The sequence below is a fragment of the Ylistrum balloti genome, unplaced genomic scaffold (genome assembly GCF_031769215.1).
Source record: "Ylistrum balloti isolate Yb309-2 unplaced genomic scaffold, AGI_CSIRO_Ybal_v1 Utg369756, whole genome shotgun sequence".
NCBI classification, from domain to species: domain Eukaryota; kingdom Metazoa; phylum Mollusca; class Bivalvia; order Pectinida; family Pectinidae; genus Ylistrum; species Ylistrum balloti.
In genome coordinates this window covers 692,559-707,517 of record NW_026781957.1, presented here as the reverse complement: position 1 = coordinate 707,517, position 14,959 = coordinate 692,559, and the positions used below count along the sequence as shown (strand labels likewise).

Sequence of the window (14,959 nt, the reverse complement as noted above, 5' to 3'; positions counted from 1 at the left end):
ATAACACTTCCACAGAAGTGAAATTACGAGGTAAACCAGTCATGCTTTATAAAGTATTACAATTGAACACAACTTATTTCAGTATATAAACAGTATAGTTGTACAAATTTGAGTAGAACTGCAGCTGCAAAAAATGTTACTACAGTATGTCAACTACAGTATTACACCCTACACAATATATCACCAATTACACAATACACAGTATATTATCAAACACAGTACAACTCCAATTACAGTATAATACCAACTAATGTATAGTATCAGATACAGTATACACTGCACTATTTAGTACAAGAGATGTTTATACAGATATTAAAATCGTAGATGTAGTGTGACTGGTAAGGCAGTTTATATGTCCTGTAATGTTAGGTAAACAGCAGGTTACAGCTGTGCTGACTGACAACAACAGTATAATCTGTTTAGTAATGACAGTATGTAAATATACTACAGTAAATACAAGGAATGGGGTTGTAACTGCTCATATTGTGTTAAAAGATTATAGAACAGAGTAATGGTAAGCCAGGGCAGCAGGTGAACCGATTCCAGTACAAATACTAAACAATAAATGTTTTCTGACCCAAGTATTGAGTCAGGTATGATATATATAGCAGTAACACAACAGTAGGGTAATATATCATGTGTTTCCATGGCAGTACAAAGTTACAGGTGAGACAGGTGTGATCACAACACCTAGGAAGATTGCATGGCCCACTTGGCGAAAGCCTTGACACCATTTTTAGCCCACTCATCACCAGTGATACATGACTGTTCAAACATGTCCATGTTGGCGAGGCTACAAGCTCCGATATAGGCAGCATGGTAACGCTGGGGTGCGGCGTGCACCTAAACAGAACATCAAGTTAGTAACATTAGCTGACCTTGAGACTTTTTACACCTTACTAATGACAAGATGTCAATGATAAAATACAAGTGACAAATTACTTTACTTCACTGTCATTTTACTTAATCAGGCTATTTTGGATTATTTACTATCAATTTGGGCTATTCAATATTGTGTTGTACAAAATTTCAACTTCCCAGAAATCCACGTTTAGGCAGAATTTCATATTGGCAAGGGGATACATGTTTTCATTGGGATAAATGTAAGAAAGTTCAAAAGTATGCTGAAAGAAAATATTGGATATTTTACAGATAAATTGATTTTTTTTGTAAACACAAATGAAACTGAAAACAACTAAAATATCTCATATAGGTTACCTCAACAATAACTGAGGGTGGAGCAAGTTTGATAAGTTCTTTCTGAAGTCTTTCTGCAAACCCTGGCAGCATGGTGACACCTCCACTCAGGTAAATAGCTCTGTCGTTAAAATATACCATGTAACAGTGACTAAAACATTCACTCATCATTATTACACATGGATTTTACAAACTAAAATATCAAAACATAGGTAAGCAATAATTTTACTAATTCTGATATCTGGATTATCATTATTTTTAACTGCTTGAAAATTTTAACTTGTACATTTGTGTGTGACTGTCTATGAGACATTTACCTGTACATTTGTGTGTGACTGTCTATGAGACATTTACCTGTACATTTGTGTGTGACTGTCTATGAGACATTTACCTGTACATTTGTGTGTGACTGTCTATGAGACATTTACCTGTACATTTGTTTGTGACTGTCTATGAGACATTTACCTGTACATTTGTTTGTGACTGTCTATGAGACATTTACCTGTACATTTGTTTGTGACTGTCTATAGGACATTTACCTGTACAATTGTTTGTGACTGTCTATGAGATATTTACCTGTACATTGTGTGTGTCTACTGTATGAGACATTTACCTGTGAGACTGTTATGTACATTTGTGTGACTGTCTATGACCTGTATTTGTTTGTGATTTACACATTTGTTTGTGACTGTCTATGAGACATTTACCTGTACATTTGTGTGTGACTGTCTATGAGACATTTACCTGTACATTTGTTTGTGACTGTCTATGAGACATTTACCTGTACATTTGTTTGTGACTGTCTATGAGACATTTACCTGTACATTTGTTTGTGACTGTCTATGAGACATTTACCTGTACATTTGTTTGTGACTGTCTATAGGACATTTACCTGTACGTTTGTTTGTGACTGTCTATGAGACATTTACCTGTACATTTGTGTGTGACTGTCTATGAGACATTTACCTGTACATTTGTGTGTGATGAGACATTTACCTGTACATTTGTGTGTGATGAGACACCTGTACATTTGTGTGTGTGTGTGACTGTCTATGAGACATTTACCTGTACATTTGTTTGTGACTGTCTATGAGACATTTACCTGTACATTTGTTTGTGACTGTCTATGAGACATTTACCTGTACATTTGTTTGTGACTGTCTATGAGACATTTACCTGTACATTTGTTTGTGACTGTCTACGAGACATTTACCTGTACATTTGTTTGTGACTGTCTATGAGACATTTACCTGTACATATGTGTGTGACTGTCTATGAGATATTTACCTGTACATTTACCTGTACATTTGTTTGTGACTGTCTATAGGACATTTACCTGTACATTTGTTTGTGACTGTCTATGAGACATTTACCTGTACATTTGTTTGTGACTGTCTATAGGACATTTACCTGTACATTTGTTTGTGACTGTCTATGAGACATTTACCTGTACATTTGTTTGTGACTGTCTATGAGACATTTACCTGTACATTTGTTTGTGACTGTCTATGAGACATTTACCTGTACATTTGTTTGTGACTGTCTATGAGATATTTACCTGTACATTTGTTTGTGACTGTCTATGAGACATTTACCTGTACATTTGTTTGTGACTGTCTATGAGACATTTACCTGTACATTTGTTTGTGACTGTCTATGAGACATTTACCTGTACATTTTTTTGTGACTGTCTATGAGACATTTACCTGTACATTTGTTTGTGACTGTCTATAGGACATTTACCTGTACATTTGTTTGTGACTGTCTATGAGACATTTACCTGTACATTTGTTTGTGACTGTCTACGAGACATTTACCTGTACATTTGTGTGTGACTGTCTATAGGACATTTACCTGTACATTTGTTTGTGACTGTCTATGAGACATTTACCTGTACATTTGTTTGTGACTGTCTATAGGACATTTACCTGTACATTTGTTTGTGACTGTCTATAGGACATTTACCTGTACATTTGTGTGTGACTGTCTATAGGACATTTACCTGTACATTTGTTTGTGACTGTCTATGAGACATTTACCTGTACATTTGTTTGTGACTGTCTATGAGACATTTACCTGTACATTTGTTTGTGACTGTCTATGAGACATTTACCTGTACATTTGTGTGTGACTGTCTATAGGACATTTACCTGTACATTTGTGTGTGACTGTCTATGAGACATTTACCTGTACATTTGTGTGTGACTGTCTATAGGACATTTACCTGTACATTTGTTTGTGACTGTCTATGAGATATTTACCTGTACATTTGTTTGTGACTGTCTATGAGACATTTACCTGTACATTTGTTTGTGACTGTCTATGAGATATTTACCTGTACATTTACCTGTACATTTGTTTGTGACTGTCTATGAGATATCTACCTGTACATTTGTTTGTGACTGTCTATGAGATATTTACCTGTACATTTGTTTGTGACTGTCTATGAGACATTTACCTGTACATTTGTTTGTGACTGTCTATGAGACATTTACCTGTACATTTGTTTGTGACTGTCTATGAGACATTTACCTGTACATTTGTTTGTGACTGTCTATAGGACATTTACCTGTACGTTTGTTTGTGACTGTCTATGAGACATTTACCTGTACATTTGTTTGTGACTGTCTATGAGACATTTACCTGTACATTTGTTTGTGTCTGTCTATATGACATTTACCTGTACATTTGTGTGTGACTGTCTATAGGACATTTACCTGTACATTTGTGTGTGACTGTCTATGAGACATTTACCTGTACATTTGTTTGTGACTGTCTATAGCACATTTACCTGTACATTTGTTTGTGACTGTCTATGAGACATTTACCTGTACATTTGTTTGTGACTGTCTATGAGACATTTACCTGTACATTTGTGTGTGACTGTCTATAGGACATTTACCTGTACATTTGTTTGTGACTGTCTATGAGATATTTACCTGTACATTTACCTGTACATTTGTGTGTGACTGTCTATGAGACATTTACCTGTACATTTGTTTGTGACTGTCTATGAGACATTTACCTGTACATTTGTGTGTGACTGTCTATGAGACATTTACCTGTACATTTGTGTGTGACTGTCTATGAGACATTTACCTGTACATTTGTTTGTGACTGTCTATGAGACATTTACCTGTACATTTGTTTGTGACTGTCTATGAGATATTTACCTGTACATTTGTTTGTGACTGTCTATGAGACATTTACCTGTACATTTGTTTGTGACTGTCTATAGGACATTTACCTGTACATTTGTTTGTGACTGTCTATGAGACATTTACCTGTACATTTCTTTGCGACTGTCTATAGGACAATACTGTATGGCTTTGAACACCAGTTTATGGACACAAGGATAGTCCATGCCCCACAGGTCTGTGTTGAAGAAACCCTCTGAACTATGGTAGCAACTTCGATTATGGACGACTTCCCTGTAGTTATGGTAACAGTAAAGTTGACACTTAAAATACAGCACTGCAGCACATTTTTACAATTGTTTACCTTCATTTTCAAAACACAATCATACATTTTTCTTAAACAATATTTTCATTTAGAAAATATTTGATTTTAACAAAAGCTGGCCTCAATGTTTTGATTTATTTTCTTTAAAATCCCCGCCACACCTACGATCATTATAGAATGCCCACACTTGGTATACGTTACAGTCTTTATCATCTGGACGTTACTGGTTTCTGTGTTTACTTCTTGTTTAACAGAAATACCAAGGCTGAATCTTGTTATGGTTGTCTATATATGAGTTAGGTCTGGTGATGTACCTGTGTGACCCTTCTGGAAGGTCGTACTTGTTGAGGAACACTGTTGACTGACAGCTCTCTGGATCCGTTGAACACTTTTTCTCCATCTCATTGTAATCCTCTGCTACTAAGCACGACTGTTACAATACAAAGCTATGTTAATCATCACTTTGACATCAACACGACCCTTATCTAACAGGAGTGTTAGTTATAGTGTTTACGGTGGAGATAAAACCTACATAGTGATGTATAGTCCATGTATACCTCAGAGATTTGCATTACTTCATCTTACTGTAAGGTGTAATACATTGATTCTGGAAACTTGAGCATTCATTGACTGGTGATGATCAAAATCTTTACAGGTTTAGAGAAATACTAGATTTGTGTAGCGTGTAAAAATCCTTTTTACCTGCTCCATGATGTGACGTAAGATCAGCTCCTCCACAGGAGTCCCAAACACATACTTGTTCTCTGTCAGTGAACTGTTGAGGCAATCTTCCACCTTTTGACCTCCATATGACTGGCGGGAAACTCCGCCCTCAATCACATACCCTGTATGTGTGTAGTGTTGAAATGATTGACAAAATATTTCATATATTTTCAATTGTGAATCTTAGTGAAAGTATTTTATTTGTATTTAACTCTTAAAATTCTATTTATATATCCAATAAAATTCCATTACATATTAGACAGAACACAGTGTGATATGAGAATATACGTAACAAACATTGCATTCAGACATTTTCTGAAAGTGCTGATTTACGATTTCACAGACCCTTAAGAGGTGGGTACAGTGTGTCAGGATTTTTTAAAAAAAAAGGGTCATCAGAACAAACTAGACCTATGGTAACAAAGTACAGTGTGTGACCACCACATATCAGATACTGTAAAATTGGACAAAGTTCCAGGCAAGTCACTGACCATCACATATAGGTAGAATTTCCATACGCTGACCAATGTCCACTAAGATGCCAGATGTTTTCTGGTAGGAGTACAGAGCCAGCAGGGACTGCATAACCATACATATCCCCTTAACTCTAAACTGACCAATCAAAATCTCAAACAGTGCAGCCTTCAGTTGGTCAGCAAGGTTTTGGGGTGTGCTCATCATGATCTGAGGGCAAAGGTCAAAGATATAGTTGAGTAACTCCTCATTCAGCTTTGATACTAGACATTCCAAAGCATGTTTACAATTTCTTTTGTTACTATTTTGTAACTTTCTATGATTTTCTGATAATAACAACATCTATTACATCAAACATGGATCAGAGTGGCACCAGCCACACAATCTCTCTAGACAAAGTTCCTATCAGTATACCTACCCAGTACTTTGACGGATCAATATTCAGGTCGGTAAAGATTTTATCTAAAACAGCTGGCATCACTTCTGTGTCAACATTGAACTGTAAATCAGACAGAGCACATAATGTAAGTTATCTCCTCTTTGTTAAGCAGAATTAACCAAAATTAATACATATCAGTTATCTCCCCTTTGTGAAAAGGCTTAAATCAATACATTAGGGCAAATTAAGATGGTGCTTTAATCATACAAAATGTAATTATAACCTTGAATCATTTACACATATTTTACATGATTTGATAGCAGTGACATACAGACATGTACAACACATAGAGCATTTCAAATTTCATAAAATCTAGCTGGAAACATCATTCTAGTGATCTGTCAACATCCTTTTTTTACCTGTGATTTTACCTGTGATTTTACCTGAACCAAGGAGAGATAAAATATGAATACTTATTTATGTATCTTTTGATATGTTATGCCAATTAAGGGAGAATGATATTGTCTTAAAATGCATGCTTTCTTTTCTTTAATAACAGACACATAAGCCTTAAGGGTAATCTGACTATAAAGACCTATATATCAAAGAAGTCAAATAGGCCTAAAATAAATTGCTCAACTACACTACAGCTTACAGAGTAAATATTGGTTGGTTCATAAAGACATTTCCTACAAACTCATAACCTCTGTAGATGCACCACACAAATGCCTTAACTCAGAAATACTGTTTGTTGAAAAGCATGCTACAGGTCCAATATCAAGACCTTTGGCCTTCTGGTTATTAAGAAGAAGTTGCTTCAACACATTTGGTAGCCCTTTATCCCACCATGCTACAGGCCCAATATCTACACCATGGACCTTTCAGTTATTGAAAATTCATATTCATATTATCAAACTTGGTAACCCTTAATCCAAATCATGCCACAGGCCCAATATCAAAACCCTTTGCCTTTTGGCTATAATGAAGAAGTCATTTGAATGGGAAGTGTACGTACAACAGATAACAGACAAATCAGTCTTTGGGTCAGATGTCTTGGACACTAATACCTTGGTACTATATCAATTCAGATTTGTTGAAAACAATAGAAACCTTTTGTTTCACAATTAATGAATGACACAAAATCTGATGTACAGTAAAACACGGTTATAACAAACACAATAAATCTGTGTCTACAACATCGATGTAGTGTTATTTCGCCTCACACACCCTACGGTTATAACAAACACAATCTGTGTCTACAACATCGATATAGTGCTATCTCACCTCACACACCCTACGGTTATAATAAACACAATGAATCTGTGTCTACAACATCGATGTAGTGCTATCTCACCTCACACACCCTACGGTTATAACAAACACAATCTGTGTCTACAACATCGATGTAGTGCTATCTCACCTCACACACCCTACGGTTATAACAAACACAATAAATCTGTGTCTACAACATCGATGTAGTGCTATCTCACCTCACACACCCTACGGTTATAACAAACACAATGAATCTGTGTCTACAACATCGATGTAGTGCTATCTCACCTCACACACCCTACAGTTATAACAAACACAATCTGTGTCTACAACATCGATATAGTGCTATCTCACCTCACACACCCTACGGTTATAACAAACACAATAAATCTGTGTCTACAACATCGATGTAGTGCTATCTCACCTCACACACCCTACGGTTATAACAAACACAATAAATCTGTGTCTACAACATCGATGTAGTGCTATCTCACCTCACACACCCTACGGTTATAACAAACACAATGAATCTGTGTCTACAACATCAATGTAGTGCTATCTCACCTCACACACCCTACGGTTATAACAAACACAATCTGTGTCTACAACATCAATGTAGTGCTATGTCACCTCACACACCCTACGGTTATAACAAACACAATCTGTGTCTACAACATCGATATAGTGCTATCTCACCTCACACACCCTACGGTTATAACAAACACAATAAATCTGTGTCTACAACATCGATGTAGTGCTATCTCACCTCACACACCCTACGGTTATAACAAACACAATAAATCTGTGTCTACAACATCGATGTAGTGCTATCTCACCTCACACACCCTACGGTTATAACAAACACAATAAATCTGTGTCTACAACATCGATGTAGTGCTATCTCACCTCACACACCCTATCATTACAAAACAAGTAGAGAGTTAATATAACATCTACTGCTTCACAAAATGAAGTGTTCCATTCTATTACTACCGTCCGGTTAGACCAGTGTTTGGCTCATCAGGCTCATTGACACCCTGAAGTGGTTCAAAATGTGATGTAGTTTTAAGTGTCACAATATAACAGAATCTGTACTGTTATATCTATACACAATCTGAATATAAGAAACAATATATTTATAATTAAGCAGTCTGCGATTCACAATCTGTGCCTCTGACAAGTATCTGAACTCTCGTGCCATCTTCACAAATTTCTGAACATTTAATTATCCTGTGAAGTGATGTTGATTCTAATATCCTGAACAGGCCATTGTCTTTACTAATCAGTTGTTTCCTACCTGTCACCTCCTTTATTAACACATTGACTCGGAGAGATTGAGCTTTAATATTTGTTTTCTACAACTGGAGAGGATACATCTGCTTATTTTGATGAGTATTCATCAAATTTCATACAGAAACAATAAGCTATGTAATGATATTTACTATGACAAATACCGCTTATTTTTCCTCCAATTCTCCATGCGTACAATGATATAACTTTCTTGGTCCCTAGAGGTTCGTTATAACCGTGTTTTACTGTACAATGTAAAAGAATCATCCTGTACATTTATAGATGTGATGCAAGACTCAACGCCACAATAACATGTACCTACAATGCCAGGACCAAATATGGTCTAGCCCTTCTGTCTAGACCTCACAAAGCATGGACCAAATATTGTGTAGACCTCACAATGCATGGACCAAGTATGATCCAGTCCTTCTAGGTTTAATATTGTGTAGACCTCACAACCATGGGTTTAATTCTATAGCATTGTTATGAGGTTACCGTTTAACATTACAAAGGGAGATAACTCGTTTGACAGGTTAAGAGATACAGAAGCATTAAATTTCCCCCCCACATGACATCAGTTTGCCTTGGCTATTGTTTATTAAAAATGTGGCAGTGTTTTAGCTGAAATGAAAAAGCAATGTTTTTTTTTGAACATTAGATCACGTCTTGTTATCCAGCAGTATTGCTGGCAGGTTATGTACACATTGTTAATTTAATGTTTTGACTCTTCTGTAGATATCCTTCCTGAACATAACATTAACTTTCTAGATATTATAAATCTAAGTCAGGTTTTAACTTTAACTATTCATATCTATGGTTTTTATCACCATTATCTTTCAGGTATATCATAAAAATGAGATCAGAATTCATCAATTAACAGATATATCTGTACATAAATACAGTAGACAATTCAGAGTGAAGCTATGATAAACAGTTTATATGTAAGTATAATTATTTATAAACTGTATGATTTGGGGGGGATTTAATCAAAATATCAACAGTATAATGTAGGGCACTTTAGGATTCTGTGTTATAATATTTTAGGAACTTTTTAATATATATGAGATTTCAGGATTTTGTGCTTTGAATATTTTTGTAACAGTTGTGCAACAAGGAAACACAGCTCTGAAAAATAAAGACTTGACACATGAAGCAAGCAAGGTTGATTTAACAAGGGAAGTTCAAATCAGACTGGCCATTTCTACCTGTCTACTAGACACTAATGTCCTTCACCTGCTACCTACACACACCTAGAAACATCGTCGTCTAAAGGTAAAAAAGGGAGACAACAAGCCGCACAATCCCTGGACTACTTCAGTAGCACTATGTGCCATAATGATAATTAACTTTGTATAATCTTTAACACTCTCTCAAGTTCATTATACAAACTGGTAGTTTTATACAGAGTACATAAAAATGAAATTATTTTAATCAATGTTCAAAAAACTTTAACTATAAGCAATAAAATATCAAAATCTAAAACAAATTCTAATCCTTGAAATTTTCCTGTTAACTGTAAGTAATCGGGTTGTGTCAACTGGGAGGTGGTTAAAAAAAAAGAAAGAAAAAAAAAAAAAGAAAGAGAAGAAAAAAACAAAAATTTTCAATAATATGAAACAAATAAGGGTCTGTTATCAACACTCCAGGGTCATTCTGGGCCGTAACCCTCAACCTCATCTAACACAAGTGTGTATATGTGAGTTTCATTGGGAGGATGGGACCATTTTGGATGTTCCAACAGGATAATTCATATACCTACTACATATACCTGTATTTGGTGAGTGGAGGTGTCAATTCTAGTCTTTGTAGGGTGGACAACAAAAAAGTGGTTGAACGAATTTAAATCAAACCAAAACACTAACTAAACCAAAGAAAGACAGAATCCAGTGATGAGTGTTAGAATAATGGTGTTAGTAGAAGCAAGGCACACAACAACCATAACAACAACAACATGCAAATGAGGATGTCAAGGGAGGTAATTAACAACCACAGGAAAAAAGGTACCACCAGGTGGTAGTACTGTGTTGGGGAGCACTTACTGCCTTCATATGATCCTGTGAAATGAAAAATGGACACAAACAAATCAGCTTCATGTGTATACAGGCATGTCAACAGTGTTCAAAATCTTGTTAATAAATCCAGAATATTTTCAATCAATTTGGCAGTTACAAATGACAATCATGGATTTAATTTGTTGTACGTACATCCTTTATTTCAATATGACCAACAAGATTCTGAAACATTGTTTCCATTTGCTTGTGTCAGGATTATATTATTTCATGCAATTTTTTTTATTAATAATACATATATAGGAAAGACAAGTAAAGATGATATTATCCTCAAACATCTAAATCACATGACCAAATAACCATAAAATTATATGTGATCATTGAAAAGTAAAACTACAAATGCATTGAAATGGCTCTTCTCTTCACCTATGGCTATGTCACACAATGACACAATCAAACATTATTTTTTTTCACTTTTTTACTTTCTCTAAAATCTCTCAGCCAGACAGACATTGCAATATGAGCACCCAGTGTTACAAAATTTGGAAAAACACACACCAAACAATTTACAGAAGTTATGACTTTTAAAATAAAAAAAATCAGGTAATGTAAGTATCAATAAAAACGTGGAACTAGCTATAGTGATGTCAACAAACTTCGTAAACAGAACCAAAGGTCTTAATAAAGGGGAGATGGTCAGGTGTCAAATCAGGTGTCAACCAAGGGCAGACAGTCAGGTGTCAACCATCGGGTGGGGGCAGTCAGGTGTCAACCAAGGGCAGACAGTCAGGTGTCAACCATCGGGTTGGGGCAGTCAGGTGTCAACCATCGGATGGGGGCAGTCAGGTGTCAACCAAGGGCAGACAGTCAGGTGTCAACCATGGGGTGGGGGCAGTCAGGTGTCAACCAAGGGCAGACAGTCAGGTGTCAACCATGGGGTGGGGGCAGTCAGGTGTCAACCAAGGGAGACAATCAAGAGTCAATAAATGGGATACAGTCAGGAGTAAATAAAGAAGAGACCGTCAGGTGTCAACCAAGGAAAGATGATCAGGTGTCAAACCAAGGTGTTTCAAATCAGGTGTCAACCAAGGGCAGACAGTCAGGTGTAAAACCACAGGGTGTCAAGTCTGGTGTCAACAATGGGTAGCCAGTTATGTGTCAACCAATAGGTGCCAACAGGTGGCTCCCAAGGGATATAATTCAGATGATGATCAGGTTGAGTCTATCAAATGTCAACAAACACTAATCTATCAAATTACATTTCAGATGCCAGCAGAGGAGATATAATCAGGTGTGAACCACGGGCAGTATTCCAGATAATAATTATGGTGAACCATTTGGATGTTAACATAGGAAAACCTTTCAGATGTTAACAATAGGGAGCCTTCTAGCCTCCTAACAGTTAACAATAGGGAGCCTTCTAGATCTTTACAATAGGGAGCCTTCTAGCCTGTTACAGTTAACAATAAGGAGCCTTCTAGCCTCCTAACAGTTAACAATAGAAAGCCTTCTAGTTGTTAACTATAGGGAGCCTTTAGATGTTAACTATAGGTAGTCTTCTAGTTGTTAACTATAGGTAGCCTTCTAGTTGTTAACTATAGGGAGCCTTCTAGATGTTAACTATAGGGAGCCTTCTAGTTGTTAACTATAGGGAGTCTTCTAGTTGTTAACTATAGGGAGCCTTTAGATGTTAACTATAGGGAGCCTTTAGATGTTAACTATAGGGAGTCTTTAGATGTTAAATATAGGGAGCCTTCTAGTTGTTAACTATAGGGAGCCTTTAGTCTAGATGTTAACTATAGGGAGCCTTCTAGTTGTTAACTATAGGGAGTCTTCTAGTTGTTAACTATAGGGAGCCTTTAGATGTTAACTATAGGGAGCCTTTAGATGTTAACTATAGGGAGTCTTTAGATGTTAACTATAGGGAGCCTTCTAGTTGTTAACTATAGGGAGCCTTCTAGTTGTTAACTATAGGGAGCCTTTAGATGTTAACTATAGGGAGCCTTTATATGTTAACTATAGGGAGCCTTTAGATGTTAACTATAGGGAGCCTTTAGATGTTAACTATAGGGAGCCTTTAGATGTTAACTATAGGGAGCCTCCTAACAGGTAACAATAGGGAGCTCTATTGATATCAGTCATGGGTTGGCAGTGAAACATTAATGTCCTTGGGATGCTGAGTGAATGTCGACCACAATTTTCACTATCAGTCATCAATACAAAAATTCAGGATTTTTTTTTCAATATTGAATACTTAGATAATGAAAAAAAATATTTCAGCTGCAGTGGTACTGAAGTTAATTAAGTAGGATGTTTCATATAAAAGTAGATGTCAATACCCAGTTAGAGATGAATCAATTAAACTAACATGATACGGCCATGACTCCATTGAACGCGAGATGGTTGACACCTAAATTTACCAATGATGTTAACTATACAACAAACACACAACCTATGTTATCCTACACCACTTATCTCACACCTGTAGTATTCAAACATCTACCTGACTGTGACTCTAGTAAACTGTGTTAGTTGTGCAGGCAAGACACTAAGTCAGCCATCCGTGTATAATAACTATATAATCTGGCTCTATTATTCTAATACTCCAACAAACTGTAAGAGTGAACTGAATCCTATTTAGTACATCTTAAAAGTGATGAATATAGCATACCACCTGACAACCGTTTCTACTAGTGTAATGGACTCTAAGACCATACAAAACAGAGTTCACTACAGCAATCAAGGGGTCAGAGGGTCAGCTATGAAAAAATAATGAAGGTTATTCAAACTTGCAAACATATTTCTAATAAATGATCACTATAGACATATCAAAATCTTTCATATTTTTGAATCAAAGTCTTTAAATTTGAAAATTTCCCAAAATTTGACTACAGGATAAATAAATTGTCCTTGAAATTTTCAAGATTTTTTTTATAATAACAAGTTTGAATGTTTAATTGACAGAAGTTATATGTGATATTATATATCATATCAATAGTTCATAAAGCCATAACTCTCTGCAGCAAAATAGTAAAGAAAAATAGTTATTAATTAAAGAATACAACTCCAACGCATTCTATAGGAGAGTTACACAGGATACTGAACAGAAGCTTGTGAGATAACTTACGACGACTTCAGACTGAAACGTGATTTATGACACCATGAACGCAGAGAACATTTTGTTATAAAGTCAGTAGCCACTACATATTATAGTCAGTATACAAACAAATCAAGGTAGAAAAATATGAAGGACATTTTCTCATAGTAGCATTATCTCAAAACTTTGCTTAAAAAAAAATATTCAGAATTTTCAAAATAAATCTTTGATGAATAGTTTTCCAGCCTGAAGATTCTTGCTCTCTGAGAACCTGTGAAGTGTTCACTGTTTTGAAAATTTCGAAAGAAGATTAATTATGTAAAATATATCTTATCTACATTGAAAAAATGTCCAATTCACTGAGCATGAAAACAAAACTGCAGTAATTTATATATATATATACAGATAAACCCTTCATCAAATGTTAAATCAGGAGAAAGATGGAGAATTACTCTCAGATAGCTCAGAAGTAAAACATAAATAAAATTAAAGGGACTCTGAAATGTCATGAGTTGTCATGTTTACAACCAATAAGTCACAAATATAAACTAATTTTCAATTCTTTGAATATTTGTGTGAAATGACTCGCTTATTTAAGATTTTTTTATACTGTTACTGACCTTGTCCATCTTACTGGTCGGTCTAACGGCCTTCATCAGAGTTGACGTCTTTCTGACATCGGGGTGGTACGCCTGGATACCAATACGAATGTCTGAGCTGTCCTTGTTCCTAGCTACGATACTAGGGAAAAACAACTCGGGCAAAGAGGCTGTGAAAAATACAACAATGTCACTTACATGTAAGGGAAAGGAAATTTAACATAAACTTAGTTACCCAGGAAATAGAACACACATATCATACTTTGACTGAGTGATGAACTCATTAAAGAATTATCTCCCTTTTACTACATGTATCATTAGGACAGTTTTCAGGAACATAAAATTTCAAATTATCTCCCTTCCACTACATGAAATACATACACATTTTAAGATACTTTAAACCCCAAGTATATAATGTTAATATAAAATATGTCTTGTTGAAAAATTGCATACATGC

At 35.6% G+C, this 14,959-nt stretch overlaps 1 protein-coding gene across 1 annotated transcript in view; it reads right to left on the bottom strand.

The window, feature by feature from the left end:
• Nucleotides 1-690: 690 nt before the first annotated feature.
• Nucleotides 691-14,959, bottom strand: part of LOC132543488 (uncharacterized) — a 69,582-nt gene continuing 55,313 nt past the window's right edge. Inside the window, exons 10-19 of the mRNA XM_060206996.1 lie at nucleotides 14,524-14,672; nucleotides 13,934-13,945; nucleotides 10,837-10,851; nucleotides 6,275-6,355; nucleotides 5,874-6,066; nucleotides 5,362-5,504; nucleotides 4,974-5,089; nucleotides 4,482-4,628; nucleotides 1,219-1,318; nucleotides 691-843 (exon numbers count right to left, since the gene is read on the bottom strand). Of these exons, the coding sequence (XP_060062979.1) occupies nucleotides 691-843; nucleotides 1,219-1,318; nucleotides 4,482-4,628; nucleotides 4,974-5,089; nucleotides 5,362-5,504; nucleotides 5,874-6,066; nucleotides 6,275-6,355; nucleotides 10,837-10,851; nucleotides 13,934-13,945; nucleotides 14,524-14,672 (1,109 nt within the window). The remainder of the gene's footprint in view (nucleotides 844-1,218; nucleotides 1,319-4,481; nucleotides 4,629-4,973; nucleotides 5,090-5,361; nucleotides 5,505-5,873; nucleotides 6,067-6,274; nucleotides 6,356-10,836; nucleotides 10,852-13,933; nucleotides 13,946-14,523; nucleotides 14,673-14,959) is intronic.